We start from the raw sequence: 16926 nt of genomic DNA on the forward strand, positions 1-16926 counted from the left end.
AAAATTTCTCTCTTCTTTTTACCTCATATTCTAGATCGGGGGTCAGCACACTCTTTCTCTAAAGGGCCAGATAAGTCTTCCCTGGTGGCGCAGTGGTTGAGAGTCCGCCTGCCGATGCAGGGGACACGGGTTCGTGCCCCGGTCCGGGAAGGTCCCACATGCCGTGGAGTGGCTGGGCCCGTGAGCCATGGCCGCTGAGCCTGTGCATCCGGAGCCTGTGCTCCGCAACGGGAGAGGCCAAAACAGTGAGAGGCCCGCGTACCACAAAAACATAAATAAATAAAAAATAAAATAAAGGGCCAGATAGTAAATATTTCTGGCTCTGCAGGCTGTGCAGTCTCTGTCACAAATATTCTTCTCTGCCCCGTAGCCCAAAAGCAGCCATAGGCAATATGTAAACTAATGATTTGCTGTGTTCCAATAAAACTCTGTTTACAAAAATAGGTAAGTGTGGCCTGTGGGCTATAGCTTGCCGACCCCAGCTCTAGATCTATCAGCAAAATTTAGAACCAGACCCGATTCTCACCATCTCTTCTCATCTCACCACCTCTCCAGGTTCAAGGCACTAGCATATCTTGCCTGGATTACTGGACTGGGCTCCAGACTGGTCTCTCCATGCCTACCCTTGCTTCACCTCAGTCTGTTCTCAGTGTAGAGCCACACTGGATCCCACTAAAGCATAAGTACAGCATTGTATGACAGCAACATTATGTTTTACAGCAAGCAGGATAGTTACGATCACAAACCAACAGACTCGGGCGACTCTGAACGGTTAGTGCTTGGCAGTGCACCTCTCTGCTGTTAAGTCCCGATTATGTTTCTCATATAATCATCATTATTCATAATCATATGAATAGATAGATATTAGGTAGATATTAGGTAGATATTATTAGCCATGCCTTTGGCAGGTTGGATAAACAGATTTTCAGGGATCTATTACATAAGCTTAAACAAAACAGAATAGAAAACGAACCCCTCGTAAGACAGGTCACATCATTTTCTGTTGGCTCCCGGCCTCACTCAGAATGAAAGTCAGAGTCCTCACCTCGACCCGGGGCCACATGTGACCTGGCCCGGCCCCAGCCCTGCCCTCCTCTCTCACTGCCCTTCTTGCTCCCTCTGCTCCAGCCATACTGGGTTCCCCTCTGTTCCTGGAACATTCCAGGCATGGTACCTAGTGGGGGCCTTTGTATTTGCTATTTCTTCGCCTAGAATGCTCCTACCCTAAAATCCACATGGCTTTTTCGTTCAGCTCTTCAGCTGTTTATCCAAATGTCACTTTCTCAAAAAGGCCTTCTCTGGGTCTTCCCTGGTGGCGCAGTGGTTGAGAGTCTGCCTGCCGGTGCAGGGGACAAGGGTTCAAGCCCTGGTCTGGAAGGATCCCACATGCCGCGGCGCAACTGGGCCCGTGAGCCACAACTACTGAGCCTGTGCGTCTGGAGCCTGTGCTCCGCAACAAGAGAGGCCGCGATAGTGAGAGGCCCGCGCACCGCAACGAAGAGTAGCCCCCGCTCACCGCAACTAGAGAAAGCCCTCGCATAGAAACGAAGACCCAGCACAGCCAAGAATGAATAAATAAATTAATTTTTTAAAAAGGCCTTCTCTGACCACCTTGTATAAAAGTGCAACCTCTATCTGACATAGACACATTTTCTTCGAGATCCTTTCACCAGCTGACATAGCGTGTATATTACTTGTATATTCTGTTTCCTCTGCTTCCTCTGCTAGAGTATAAGCTCTGCGGGACAGGGACTTGTGTCCATTTTATTCACTGCTGCGTGCCCAGTGCCTTAACAGTGCATGCCACATGGTAGGCTCCGAATCAAGATCTGTTGATCAGTAAGTGGATTGCAAGAGCAAATGACCAAAACAACATAGGCACGTGTAGTTCAAACAAAAGAAATCTCAGGAGGTTGTGATAGCTTTCCATGAAAACAATGTGAAACGTCAGGAGGAGGAGGACGGCTTATGCTTGCCTCCTTTGGTCCTAGATGGTAAAAATAGGGCCAGTGGGTAGCTTCATTATCCCCTGAGCATGAAGGGACGACTTCTTTTCCAGAATGATGTGCTTTCTAACAGAGACAAATACTGGGTGGGCTGCCACCCACGGGAAGGAGGTCCTCATCCGGGGGTGACTTGGCAGTCACCTGGCAGCCTTCTTAATTGAGATGCTTTCAGTTACAAGTAACTTTCAATTAAAGTACCTGAAGCTGTAGTGAGTCCTACAAGTTGTTTCTCCCATCTAGTCCCAGCTTCTTTTTTTTTTTTTAATTTAATTTATTTATTGGCTGCGTTGGGTCTTCGTTGCTGTGCGCGGGCTTTCTCTAGTTGCGGCGAGCGGCTACGCTTCGTTGTGGTGCGTGGGCTTCTCATTGCCGTGGCTTCTCTTGTTGCGGAGCCCGGGCTCCAGGGGCACGGGCTTCAGTAGTTGTGGCACACGGGCTCTAGAGCGCAGACTCAGTAGTTGTGGCACATGGGCTTAGTTGCTCTGCAGCATGTGGGATCTTCCCGGACTAGGGCTCGAACCCATGTCCTCTGCATTGGCAGGTGGATTCTTAACCACTTCGCCACCCGGGGAGTCCCCAAAGTGATATTTTGTTCTGTTGTTTTGATTTGATTTTAGTTACAGTATTTAATTTATATCAATTCTAGATAAAGTCAAAGAGACCCTCCGTTTTTTAAGTTTAAGAAAGAAGTGGGGGATTCCCTGGTGGCACAGTGGTTGGGAGTCTGCCTGCCAATGCAGGGGACATGGGTTCGAGCCCTGGTCCGGGAAGATCCCACATGCCGTGGAGCAACTAAGCCCGTGCGCCACAACTGCTGAGGCCCGCACGCCTAGAGCCCGTGCTCCGCAATGGGAGAAGCCGCTGTAATGAGAGGCCCACATACCGCAACAAAGGAGTAGCCCCGGCTCGCTGCAACTAGAGAAAGGCCACATGCATCAACGAAGACCCAACACAGCCAAATAAATAAGTAAAAAGAAAGAAGTGGGGTCCCTCCTAGATTCTAGATGGTGTGTAGAGATTGGGGAACACCGGTAGACATAATAAATTCTGGGGGGAATTGCCCCACTTGAGCCTTGTGACAATCATATGGAGGGTTGAGGAAAAAAAGAATTCAGATGATATTCTTGCTGTCTTATAAAAATATTGCAAATACAGTATATTATACTATATGATATACTCTGGCACTCTTATTACTATAGGGTTATTGTGTACATAGTATAGCATAGCACCCTATGTTACAAATATAGTTACTTAAACAACTTGTTGTAATTATCAATTTAATTTTAGAACTGGTTTTTATAAGGTGGAGATTTAAAAGCTGCTAAATTGATATCCCATAAAAATTGTTGAACTTTATTATTTTACTAAAAAGTTGTCAGTTCTTTCAGTGTGGTAGGTAAAATGATATTCTCTTCAGGACATTGTTGATGCTCTGTTATTTACTCCTTCAATAAATATTTATTGAGGACTTATTTTGGGTTACACTGGAATTAATGATTTAAAGTTTTACTGTCTTCGCTAAGCTTATTTCAAAATTCTCACTACATCAGATGCTTTTGGTATTTTACTTGAATCTACTTATGAATAGTAAAAATTTAGTTTCTCTTTCCCTCCTGATTCCTGCAAACGTTTTAATAAACAGGTCTGGGACTTCCCTGGTGGTGCAGTGGTTAAGAATCCGCCTACCAATGCCAGGGTCACAGGTTTGATCCCTGGTCCAGGAAGATCCCACATGCCGCGGAGCAACTAAGCCCGTGTGCCACAACTACTGAGCCTGCTCTCTAGAGCCAGTGAGCCACAACTATGGATCCCGCGCCACAACTACTGAAGCCCGCGTGCCCTAGAACCCGCACACCGCAACTACTGAGCCTGCGTGCTACGACTACTGAAGCCCACACACTGTAGAGCCCGTGCTCTGCAATAAGAGAAGCCACAGCAATGAGGAGCCCACGCACTGCAACGAAGAGTAGCCCCTGCTCGCCGCAACTAGAGAAAGCCCGTGTGCAGCGACAAAGACCCAACACAGCCAAAAAAAATTAAAAATTAAAAAAGAAAAACAGGTCCATGTTAAAACCTGCTGTCAGGCATGGATAAAGTCTTCAATGAAGAGAGACTTGAAAGGGTGGCAAGTGGACTTTCTTGGGATGCTGCAACTATCCACTTGATAGTTGTTTCAGCTACAAGTGATAACTCAAGTTGTTTTGTTTTGCTTTTTAAAATATATGAGCCATTTTCCTTTCAGCAACATAGGTATATATTTTTTAAGTACTTGAAAATGCCTGGGTAAACTTTTTTTTATAGAAAGATATTCATAGAGTTAAAGTAATTTTTAAAATTCTATGAAAAAGATGGTTTTGAAGACATTACTAGAAACACTGTGTCGCTGTGTGCCTGGCGGTGGTTCACTACACTGTGGGCTCTGTGAGGGCAAAGATGATGTCAGGATTTTTGTTTTCCCCAAACTATCACAAGATGAGATCTTCAGTTAATAAATGGATTGATCTGTATTTAAGGACATGGCTTAGATGGATCTATTCGACATCTTATTATGAAAATTTTAAGCATACAGAGAAGTAGAAAGAATTTTGCAGTGAATGCTTATATACCCATCACCTAGATTCTACCATTAACATTTTACTGTATTTGTTTTATCACACATCTCTCCATCTGTCTGTCTCTCTATCCGTTCACTAAGGTATCTTATTTTTGGTACATTTCAAGGATATTTCTGGACTGTCTTGGAAGCTGATTTGTACTCAGGGACCATAGTTTGAATTAGTGAAAGAGAAGGTGATGAGTTGGTTTCAGGTATCAGATGTAGCAGTGTAACTGACCTCATGTGATATCTGTTGATAAATTATGATTTCTTGCTAACATTCCTATGATTTTAATGTTCCTTCAACCTTCAGTGTAATATTCTGATAGAAATTCCTCGGTTGCCAACTGTCATGATTGTGTGAATGCCGATTCTGTGTGTTTACTGTTGCCGTTACAAATAGCTTTGACGTTATCTCACATGACACTTCACCTTTCATGTCTCTTCTGGTTAGGAGTAGCCCATCGAAGCCAGAGCAGTGAAGGAGTCAGTTCTCTCAGCAGCTCGCCCTCCAATAGCCTTGAAACACAATCTCAGTCTCTCTCACGTTCCCAGAGCATGGATATCGATGGAGTCTCTTGTGAAAAAAGGTAAAGTAAGCCAGTTTTCCAGTAAGCGCTTTGTTGATGGAAAGGGAACGATCCATTCACTTTAATCTCTAGTCCAGTGGTCTCAGATGCCAGCCCAGGGATCCATGCCAGTCCTTAGCAAATCAGAGCTAAATATAATAAATTGAAAGGTCTTTGTTTTATTCTGAAATGTTCCGTATACCTTTTTTGGGTTTTGGTGTTGCAGTGTCTTTTATGAAATAATGGTATAGGTGGTAAAAATAATTTTTTTTAATGTCTTTATTTTGTAAATGTAAAGTTGGCAAGCATAGGTCAGCCCCTAAAAATTTCTGCAAAGATTTACTGCTTGGTGAAATTTTAAAAGTTTGGAAGGGTATAGGCAGGTCAGCCTCATATTCTGGGAGCTCCATGAGGATCAGGGTGTCTTGGAACAGAGCCTTCCTGTGTTGCAGGTGTACTGTGACAAGATAACAGAGTCGCTGAAGGGTTCTTTACTCCTTGGGCAGCCAGACCTCCAGGGCCTGGCTCCTTTGCCCTCAAGCAGCCCCCTCTGTTTATGTCAGTGGGCCAGACAGATACCATTTTCTGTGTGTGTTAGGATACTAGGGTGTCGTGCACTTTATGGGTTGGGGTTAGGAGCCAGGTCAGGGATTACCCCTCATTAGGCAAGAATTCAGAAAGGACTACACTCCCAGGAAGAAGATCAAGTAGAAAAAAATCAACCCCATAGAGTAAAAACCATTGCGTTCTTATTACCTTTGCTCTGAGTGGATGAATTTTTAAAAATCAAGTCAACTCTGCAATTTCTTGGCCAGTGGGTAACTTTCACATGGGTTTAGAACCTAAATTTACACCACTGTGGTAGTCTGAAAAACATCAGGCTAAGAACTGTCATAGACAATGGACTCTTTAGTGTCTTCAGGCATCTAGCAGATATAAACATAAATCATCCAAGTCTTTAGAAAATGTCCTTAGAAAAATTTCCAAGAAATATGAACTCATGGTCAAAAATTAAAGCATGCTAGAAAAAAGCCACCATGAGTAAGAGTCTGTAGAATCAATAAAAACAGAATTATTCACCTAGAGGTTTTTGGGTTTTGGAATTATCAAATACAGAATATAAAATTTGTATGTTTAAATAAATTTAAAAGGGTATTGAAAACATGAATGAGGTGTAAGCAACTATAAAAACAACCGAGCACATTTGAAAAAGAACCAAATAGAATTTCTAGAAATGAAAAGATAATAATAAACATTGGGTTAAAATAACTAAAGAGGAATTAACAAATGGAATGATAGAGCTGAAGAACTTACCCAGAGTGCACCACAAAGAGAAAAAGAGCTGAAAAGTATGAAGGGTATTTAGAAATATAGAGGACACAGATCCAATATATATCTAATAGAAATGTCAAAAGGAGAGAATAGGCAGACTGGGAGATTCCCCACCCCTCTCCTTATTCCGTGTTTTTTCCTCTGCTGGTTTGGAAGCCATTATCAAAAAGATAAATGGCTGAGGATTTTTATGGAGTTGATAAATGTTATGAATCCTCAGATTCAGGAAGCCCAACAACTCACGAGCAGATTAAACAAAGAGAAATTCATATCTTGATATTTTATAGTAAAATTGCAGAACACCGAAGACAAAGGCATTTAAAGCAGCCAGAGAGAAATGAGAGATTATCTACAAAAGAACAATAGTTAGATAGATGTCTCAGTGATGGAGGCCAGAGGATAGTGGAAATAGCATTAAGTGCTGAGAGAAAGTAACTAACTGTCAGCTGGGAATTATGTGCCCTTGTGGAACTATCTTTTAAGAGCAGGGGTGAAATAAAGACATTTATACATTTAAAAAACAAACTAGAACAGCCTGATAGTCTGCCACCAGAAGACCCCAACTTTTAACAGATGCAGTTTAAGACAAAGGAAAATGATCTCAAGACTAATGTCTGAGATGCAAGAAGGAAAGATGAGTCAAGAAAATATTAAACATGTGGTAACCCTAAACACTGATGGTGTAAGACAGTAATAACAGTTTATGAAATAATATAGGGGGAGAGAAGTAAATCATCAGGTAGATCTAACATACTGAATAGCAATAGCAGGTAAGCCAGAAGGGGAGTGATTATATACTTGGGAGAAGGGTAAAGACAGTGGCCAACTTTTAGATTTTGAGTTAAGAATACTTGATAGCAGGGGAGGCCGCGGCGGGGAAAATGGCGGACGGAAAGGCGGGAGAGGAGAAACCTGAAAATCCGCAGTGAGCTGGAGCCGCCGGAGGACCTGAAGAAGAAGCAGAAAAACCTGTGAAAACTAAGACTGTTTCTTCCAGTAATGGAGGGGAAAATTCCAGTCGCAGCGCTGAGAAGCAATCAGCTGAAGAAGAAGCTGCAGACCTCTCAACAAAGCCTACAAAGATCTCCAAGTTTGGGTTTGCCATAGGTAGTCAGATGACAAAGAAAGCCTCAGCCATATCCATCAAACTTGGCTCAAATAAACCTAAGGAAACCATTCCAACTCTTGCTCCAAAAACCCTTTCAGTAGCAGCAGCTTTTAATGAAGATGAAGATAGTGAACCAGAGGAAATGCCTCCAGAAGCAAAGATGAGGATGAAGAATATTGGAAGGGATACACCAACATCAGCAGGACCAAATTCCTTCAATAAAGGAAAGCATGGGTTTTCTGATAACCAGAAGCTATGGGAGCGAAATATAAAATCTCATCTTGGAAATGTCCATGACCAAGACAATTAAATGATGTGTTTTGAAATTGGGGTATGGGGTGGGAGTAAAGGTAAAAGGAACAGTTTCCTTTTTTAAAGAATGGTATAAGACTATCTTTGGAGCCGCCTTTTTTTTTTTTCTTTTTCTTTGTTTAAAGATTGAGTGGTACACTAATAAATGAGAATTTGAAATTAGAGGTAATTTATGTTTTATATACAGATTTCAAGACATCTGCTAATTTTGTAGTTTCATGTGATTAGTTTCCAAAGGTTATAGATGATTTAAAAAATCAGAAATGGTACCTTTCTAAGAATTGCGTATTTTTTTAGACACAACTACTACCACATTAAGAGGGAAGCAAAAAGTTGTCTATTTAAACTGTAGGCAGTTACTCTCTAACCTAACTCCCTTGTTAACCTAAAGTCCGGCTCCCAGGAACAGCCATATAGAGAAGGGAGTATTGAATTGGGAGGAAAATGTTGCTGGACTATTGACTGAGAAAGTAAATTAGATAAAAATTAAAATACAGCTTTTTTTTTTTCCTAATGGGCATTTGTTTTGTTTCGAATCATCATAAACTAGTTACTGCATTGCTATCAGTGGATACAGATGCTTAGCTCTTTAAAAAGAACATTTTAAAATTTTATGTAAACTGTTGAGTATTTAAAATAGCCCACTTCACTTTAAAGGGTCTTGTCTACCTTTGATAGTCTTCAAAGAACAACCATTTGCTACCAAAGTAAATCAGTATTTTGAATGTGCTTCTCTCGGTTTTTGTTATTAGCTAGTTCCTGTAAGCATTTCCACCAGATCTTGAGGCAAATCATAAGGAAGCTGTTTCTTTTAAAATAACAAACCACCACCAAAAATTTAAATGTACATAATAGTTAAATATTTGGCTGTTCTTATTTTTTAAAGGATATAAACACCAAAAAAACAAGGCAACATTGTATGAAGATGGAAAATAAGAAAGATGCACTTTCTGTAACTTTATCAAAGCATTTATGTTACTAACTTGTGAAATCCAATTTGATTTGAACTTCTTACAGGAATTCTTATTTAGCACAATAATATGGTTTCTTTTAACTGTATACATATTAACCAGTGGCCTCTTTAAAAGCACATTTTAGATACTGAAAATAAAAGGAAAGAAAATGCATCTTTAAACATATTTTATGGAATCTTTGACCACATATACTTTGTTAATCTTTGTGTTGTAAGATTGTGTTTATTTTGTATTTTTGTATTGTATATGAATTCTTTTTTTAATGTGACAGTTAAACACATCTTTAAAAGCATAGTCACACATAAAAGAAACATATAGTATAATGATTTCCTTGAAAACTCTTACAATGTTAGATTTGGAGGCAGCTTCATACTGTTTAATTGGTGATAACTACTCTCTGAGCTCTTTTAATAGGTAATAACTCCAGAGAAGCAGCCTGTATATATTCCTAATACTTTGTTCACTTGCATTTGAGTTTAGAGCAAGCCCCAGGTCAAACAATGGAAATGTATATAGAACAATTAGTTCTTACTTACATGGTTTAATTATATCAAGATACATGAATTTAACTTGCTTTAACGTAGGCAGACTTCCCATTTTTGTTCATTTTAATGTTTATGTTGAAATAACATCCCAAAACGACTGAGATGAATGTCTTTACTAAAATACCAATAAATTTGTCAAACTCTAAAAAAAAAAAAAAAAAGAATACCTGATAAAGTTTCAAGGGTAACCACTGAAAAAATAGAGTTTATTTTCAAACCAACAAAGGGAAAATATGGAATTGGGGTGGGTAGGGAGGGGATTTAAGTCAATTCAAAGAAAGGGAAGAAAGAAACACAGATTTTAAAAAAGAGGCAAACAGCACAAAATAAGATGGTTAAAAGAAATGAAAATATGTCAGTAATCACAGTAAATCACAGTGAAACGTCAGGTTGGATTAAAAACAAAATAGAACACAGCTTTATTCTTGTTTACTGAATGCATGCCTGAAACATTAGCTTAGAGAAAGTTTGAAAATAAAAGGGAAAAAATATACCAGGCAAATACTAAACAAAAGAAAATAGGGGAAAGTATATTAATAAATTAGACTTTGTCACAAAGTATTACTAGAAATAAGCACTGTACAGTGATAAGTGTTTAGTTTACCAGTAGGATATAACAGTTTCCAAAGTATATGCACTTAGTAATATAATAGCAACATGAAATAAGGCAAATCTTGATAGAACTAGAGGAAATTGACACAGACATAATCATAATGGGAGGTTCTTAACGTCTTCTTCAGCCATCAATAGAGCAAAGAGAATAAACATCAGTAAGCATATGGACAAATTAAACAACACAGCTAACAAGTTTGATCTAATTGAAAGATACAGAACTTTGCACTCTGCAGTTGGAGAATACACATTCTTTTCTGATAAGACCCATTGACCCAAAGGTTTCAGGAGTCATAATAATACAGATCATGTTTTCTGACATTAGCTTAGATAATTATATAAGGTAAAAAAATCTTTTAAAAACCCATCATGAATTTGGAAATTTTAAAAACATCATGCTTCTAAATACAAGTCAAAGAAGAAATCATAATGGAAATTTGGAAGTATCTAGAACTGAACAATAACAAATATTACATATCATCATTTGTGTGTTGCAGCTAATGTGCTTCTTAAAGAGAATATAAAGCTATATATAATATATTAAAAATGAAAAATGGAAAAAGAATATAAATAAATATTGGGAATAAAACCCCTTTTCTTGGAATACTTTTCCTCTGGATATGTGCATGGCTAACCTCCTTCATATTTTTGCCCAGATAGCATTTCAGTGAGGTCACCCCATTTAAAAGGGGGAAAGCCCTGCCCTCTCAATTGCCTTTTCCCTGCTCTTTTTTCTTTAATTTTTCCATAGCACTTATCATATACTATATGCTTTGTTTATTGTTTATTATCTTTAACTAGAATGGAAGCTCCATGCTGCAGGGGGTTTTTTGTCTGTTTGTTTGTTGGCATCTCAGACACCTGGAACAATGCCTGCATAGAATGGGCACTCAGTAATACTTGTTACTGAAAAAGAATTTCAGTAAATATAAATGTAAAATGTAAATATGCAGGATGCACATAAATTTTAAAATTTAGATGAAAATCAAATTCCTAGAAAAACACATTCTCCCAAAATTGACTCAAGAAAAAAGAGAGAACCTGAATAATTAAAAAAAAAAGTGAAATAAATTGAATCAGCATTTTAAAATTTTCCAAAGAAAGCACGTTTCTCAAATGATTTTATAGGTAATTCCAGCATTCCAACTTTACACACATTTTTCAGGTAAATTTTAAACTTACCAAATCAGTTTACGAGGCTAATATGACCTTAATGTACAAAACCAGACAAGAATAATGTAAAAGAAGAAAATTAATTACATGGTAATCATACTTATAAACATATTTGCCAAAGTCTGAAGATATTGGCAAATCAAATACTGCAGCACATAAAAAGAAGACAAAACATCTATGGGGCTAGATGCCAGAATAGCAGTTACTGTGGGCTAGCGTAGTAGTGATTGAAAGGGTCATGAGGGGGGTACTTTTGGGGTGCTGGTAATGTTCTGTTGCTTGATCTGGGTGCCGGTTACATTAGTATGTTTCCTTTGTGAAACTGTTCAGCCAAACACATCATGTATGCACATTTCTGTATATTTCAACGAAAAGATTAGTTTAAAAAAATAATATAACACGACCAACTTGGGTTTATCTTAAGAATGCAAAGGTGCTTTAACATTAGAAAATCTGTAAATATTATTCACCACATTATATATTAAATAGAAAAGCCATATGATCTTGGAAGTTGCAAAGGTTTGATACAATTCAACACTGATTCATGGTAAAAATCTTAGCAAACAGGAGACAGAAAGTTGCATCCTTAAACTGTAGGGCAGAGACAGAGCTCACCAAATATTCCACAGGCTCCCCTGCATTTCCAGTCTCCTTTGCCATTAGATGGGGCCCAATTAACTAGTTCTGTCCAGTAGACTTGTGAATGGAAGTGACATGTGTCACTTTTAGGTGAAGGCAGTTAAGCCAATGTTCCTCCTCCATCCCTCTCTTCTCTTGCTCCAGTGACCTTGGAGGCTGTATATTGCAGACGGCATAGATTAAAGATGGAGTAAGGTTGCTTCACTCATCAAACTTTGCGGAAGCAAGAAACAAACGCTTATAGTGTGAAGCCTCTAAGATTGCAGGGTGTATGTGTTACCACAGCATAGCCTCTTATTCTCACTAATATAAAGGACATCTACCAAAAAACCACAGCAGCTCTCATATTCAGTGGTAAGAAATTAGAAGCATTCTCTTTAAAATCAGGAATAAAAAAAGGATGAGTGCTGTTTCTGCTTCTATTCAACATGGGATCCTACCCACTGCAGTAAAGCAAGTTAAGATTGGAGTGAAAGAAACAAAACAGTTATTATTTGGAGATAAAATGATTGCCTTATAAGCCCAGTGTATAAGTAAACAAGTAGCTTATAAGAGGTCTGTGTCTAAAGTCAGTTACATTACTATGTACTCGCAACAAATTAGAAAACTTAATTTTTAAAAAGGCCCATTCACAATTTTATTTAAAAATATTTGGTGCCGGGCTTCCCTGGTGGCGCAGTGGTTAAGAATCTGCCTCCCAATGCAAGGGACATGGGTTCGAGCCTTGGTCTGGGAAGATACCACATGCTGCGGAACAACTAAGCCCGTGCGCCACAACTACTGAGCCTGGGCTCTAGAGCCCGTGAGCCACAACTACTGAAGCAAGCCCACGCGCCTAGAGTCCATGCTCCGCAACAAGAGAAGCCACCGCAATGAGAAGGCCGCGCACCACAGCGAAGAGTAGCCCCCTCTTGTCACAACTAGAGAAAGCCCACATGCAGCAGCAAAGACCCAACACAGCCAAAAAATAAATATATATATACACATATATATACACACATATATACACATATGTATATGTATATATATATAGTGCCTAAAGATAAATTTAGCAAAAGAAGTGAAAGACTTAGAAAATTATCAAAGTTTATTGAAAGAAGACCTTAAATACTTGGAGAGAGGTACCTTGTCCATGGATAGATCAGTAATATAATGAGGTCTTTTCTTCGCAATTTGATCTATAGAGTCAGTGAAATTCTAGTCAAAATCCCAACAGGAGTTTTAAGGAACCTGTCAAGCTGATTCTTAAGTATGTGTGGAAGAGCAAAGGGCCAAGAATGGTCAAGACTCTCTTGAAGTAGAAGAACAAGGTAGAGGCGTTGACCTAGCAGATAGCAAGCTTTATTGTGAAGTCGTAGTAAGTACAATACAGTGGTATTGGCTCAGGGACAGACAGATTGTCTAATGGAACAGCAATGAGTATCCAGAAGGAGACCCTCACACATATGATAGTTGGACATATGACGTAGGTGATTTCATATTGGTGTTGAAAAGGATGGTCTTTTCAATAAATGGTGCTGGGACAGTTATTTAATGTGGGGGAAATAATATATGTACTTTACCAGATTTTGTAATCAGGCTCTGATTGATTGTATATCATTTAGAAATAGTATGTATAGAAAATCTGCTCTTAAGTTTTGTTTTTGAAAGTGAGCCTAAGAAAATAACAACTTGAGGAAAATATTTCCAGCAATATTATTATTTTTTTTGAAAGTGAGCCTAAGGAAATGACAACTTGGGAAAAATATTTTCAACAAGAATGATAGAATGTTTATATCCTAATATATGAAGAGCTCTTAAAAATTAATGAGAAAAAAGATGAACCTTTATTATTTTTGCTTTCCTGACTGATTGTGATTCATATTTTAAAACTTTTACTCAGGGAATTCCCTGGCGGTCCCATGGTTAGGACTTGGTGCTTTCAGTGCTGAGGGCCTGGGTTCGATCCCTGGTCGGGGAACTAAGGTCCTTTAAGCCGTGCGGCACACGGCCAAAAAAAAAAAAAACCCCAGAAAACAAAAACTTTTCCTCAACCAGCAGCTATGACATTGGGTGGATTTATCAAAGGTAAAAGACTGATTGTCTTTTATACTTAAAGCATGTCCCAGGTGGATGTGGATTCAGGAATTGAAAATATGGAAGTTGATGAAAATGACCGAAGAGAAAAAAGGAGCCTCAGCGTTAAGGTTGGTAAGAGATGAAGCCCTTGCTTCTGTTTTTAGTTACAGGTAATATAAATAAGCACTGCTTCATGTCTTGTATCTGTAAAGTCTATGAGAGAATGCCACCCCAAACCAGCAGATCCTATTTAGGTGACTGGGTTTTTTCTTTTTTTCTTTTACTTTTTTCAGGAAAAGTGGGTAGCCTTGATCACCCTTATTAATGGAAGTATAACTCAGTCCTTTTATCTGATAAAAATCCTTCAGTTATCTTGTTTCAGGTCCATGTTTTTATCAGTAAATGTTAGCAAATTTAGAGCTAATTTGAATTTTTTTCTGTCCGTCTTTAATTGCTTAAGCAAGTAGGTCATCACATCTTTGGTTGTATTCTGAGGGAAATGACTGGGAATTGAAGCAAGAATGTGAGGAAACAGGAGGCTTTTATATTTTGTTATCATCTGAGCTTTAGTTCCCTATATTTAGAAAAAGGATTTTTTGGGTTTTTGGTGTGTGTCGTGGTGTAGAACTGGTAGAGATAATTGCATCACTTTCTGTTCAGTAAAGTATTGGTGTTCGGCAACGTTATTAGAAGCCGGACTGTAGCCTCCTGGTGGTGCAGTGCTTTATTTTGTATAGGTTTTGAATGTTTACAAAGTTCTTTCATATATGATACTTTCTGTGATTTAAAGTAGTGAAAAACATTGAATTCTGGAAAAATTTCTAGAGAAAAATTGGTTATATACCTAGAATGTCAACCTGGTCTTTTAGCATTCAGAAAAGTAAATAAATGGGATATATGTACATCCTTTATCACTGTCTTCCTTGGCAATTGCTGATAACAATCCTGCTGTTTTATACTCCCCCCCCATAGACTTTTATTGTAAGCTCATGAGACCTACATATTGTAACCTTGAAGTCATAGTAGCAAGTTTATTTTTCCCTAAATCAGTAGGTGAATAGTGTTATGCATTTCTAAAATATCCTCATTTGTAAAGAAATTAAATCAGAATTAGGTATTTCTATTAAAGTCTAACTCACACCTCCTGCTACTTGAAATTAACCCTCAAATCTTCTTCCTCACAAGGAGCCTTCATCAGGTTCTGAAGTGTCTGAAGAACAGGCCTTACAGCTGGTCTGTAAGATCTTCCGTGTCTCCTGGAAGGACCGGGACAGAGATGTCATCTTTCTTTCTTCTCTTTCTGCACAATTTAAGCAGAACCCAAAAGAAGGTAGGAATCAAGCTCAGCTGTCTTATTTCAGAGCCCTTAATAGAAAACCAGAATGAAAAATCTTTTGTCTTTCCCTCCTATCCACATTCATTGTCTTGCTTTGCAGTTGTATTTTTGATTACAAGGATACTGGTTGATGAGGACACTGCTGTTTAGCTACTTTCCACCTATCTTATTGATAAATTATTTTTTTTACTTTTATGATTTCTCTAAAGGAAAACTGTATAAATAAGTTAATGGTCTTTACTGTCGCAGGGTTGAAGTTTTTTCCTTTGCAATAAGAAGGTGCTTAGAGCATTAGCGCCTCTTATACTCTGGGCAGGAGTATACTGGGTAGTCTCCGGGGATCCTGAGAGAGGCGCTCTGGATGACCTATACCCGCTGTAAGTGCCTCCCGGGTCATATGGAGACAGTGGAGTAAATCTGCTTGATTAAACTGCTTAGCAAGATAGCACATGTTGATATTTTGCAGTGTTTACAGGATTCTATTTTAAGAGGCTACACTAAACCACACTTACAGCAAAATAATAAAACTCTTAGCAAGATACCAGCATTACAGGGCACACTCACTTTTCTCTACAGCAGTCATTTCAAGAACAGAAGAGGGAGGGGAAGTGCACTGGAGTGTTCTTCTACGTGTCACTAGTATATAACCTCCCTGATGGCAGGAATTTTTGTCTGTTTTGCTCACTGATGTATTCCCAGTGCCTGCACTTAATAATCCCTCAGTAGATATATTTTAAATGAGTGAATGAACATCAAGGAGATTGCATTTCCTTTTCTCTGCTGCCCGTCTTCCATGACAGACATGCGTGCACACACACACACACACACACACAGACACACACGAGTCCTCTGTGTTCCTGGTGGATGGATAGTTTACTTCTGACTTCACTGAGGTCTTCTTAACTCTGGTTATAGAGATGAGCTTAGCAACCATGAGTTTCAAAACCCTGCCACTTGTAATTATTGTAACTGTTAAGATTCTCAAATCTGTCCAGTACATATATAGGTGGTAATTTTTAATAACAAATCAGATAAGATTTACATGGGTTAGACATTTTATTTATTTAGTAATATTTAAAATATATCTAAAGACCTACAGTAAAGCAGTTGGGAGCTGCAAAGAATAAGAAGGAAGCTAGAAGACAGAGTCTGCTCCAGAAAGGCAGGTGGCAACTAAATATTAGACCCTTCATAAAATACTTTGAACTTTGTACTTAATAGTTTAACTGTATATAAACATATATAGGTGAAGAAATATTAACCCAGTTGCATTTCTAGTGTGATAAACTAACCTGTAGTTGGGAGTAGCTTCTTTTTATAGTTAATATATATCAGCAGTGACTCTCATCAACTGGGCTCCAGTTCTTTTTTGTTTTTTTTTTCTAAAAGGTTTCTGTTTTGGAATAATTTTAGATTTACAGAAAGTTCTAGAGATAGTGCAGGGAGTTCCTATATACACTTCACGCAGTTTTCCCTAATGCTAACATCTTACATGACCGTAGTATATTTGTCAGAACTAAGATATTACTGTTAACTAAACTCCAGACCTTATTTGGATTTCACCAGGTTTTCTACTGACGGCCTTCTACTGTTCCAGAATCCAACCCAAGATACTACATCGAACTTCTCTGGTTCACTTTGGCTTATTCGAGGACCGTGTGTATGA

At 38.7% G+C, this 16926-nt stretch overlaps 2 protein-coding genes across 3 annotated transcripts in view; both read left to right on the top strand.

Annotated features, from left to right (window-relative positions):
- UBE4B (ubiquitination factor E4B) overlaps positions 1–16926 on the top strand; it is a 115449-nt gene that overhangs the window by 33337 nt on the left and 65186 nt on the right. For both annotated transcript variants that reach the window (XM_082612303.1, XM_082612302.1), the window contains exons 3-5: positions 5057–5192; positions 13965–14052; positions 15110–15254. In XM_082612303.1, the coding sequence (XP_082468429.1) occupies positions 5057–5192; positions 13965–14052; positions 15110–15254 (369 nt within the window). The remainder of the gene's footprint in view (positions 1–5056; positions 5193–13964; positions 14053–15109; positions 15255–16926) is intronic.
- Positions 7370–9606, top strand: LOC309799339 (PEST proteolytic signal-containing nuclear protein-like). Its single transcript, XM_082612312.1, is given in 2 exon segments — positions 7370–7429; positions 7433–9606. Coding segments are annotated over 2 exon segments (534 nt in total). The 5' UTR covers positions 7370–7384; the 3' UTR covers positions 7922–9606.

This window comes from Mesoplodon mirus (genome assembly GCF_964341445.2).
Source record: "Mesoplodon mirus genome assembly, chromosome: 3".
NCBI classification, from domain to species: domain Eukaryota; kingdom Metazoa; phylum Chordata; class Mammalia; order Artiodactyla; family Ziphiidae; genus Mesoplodon; species Mesoplodon mirus.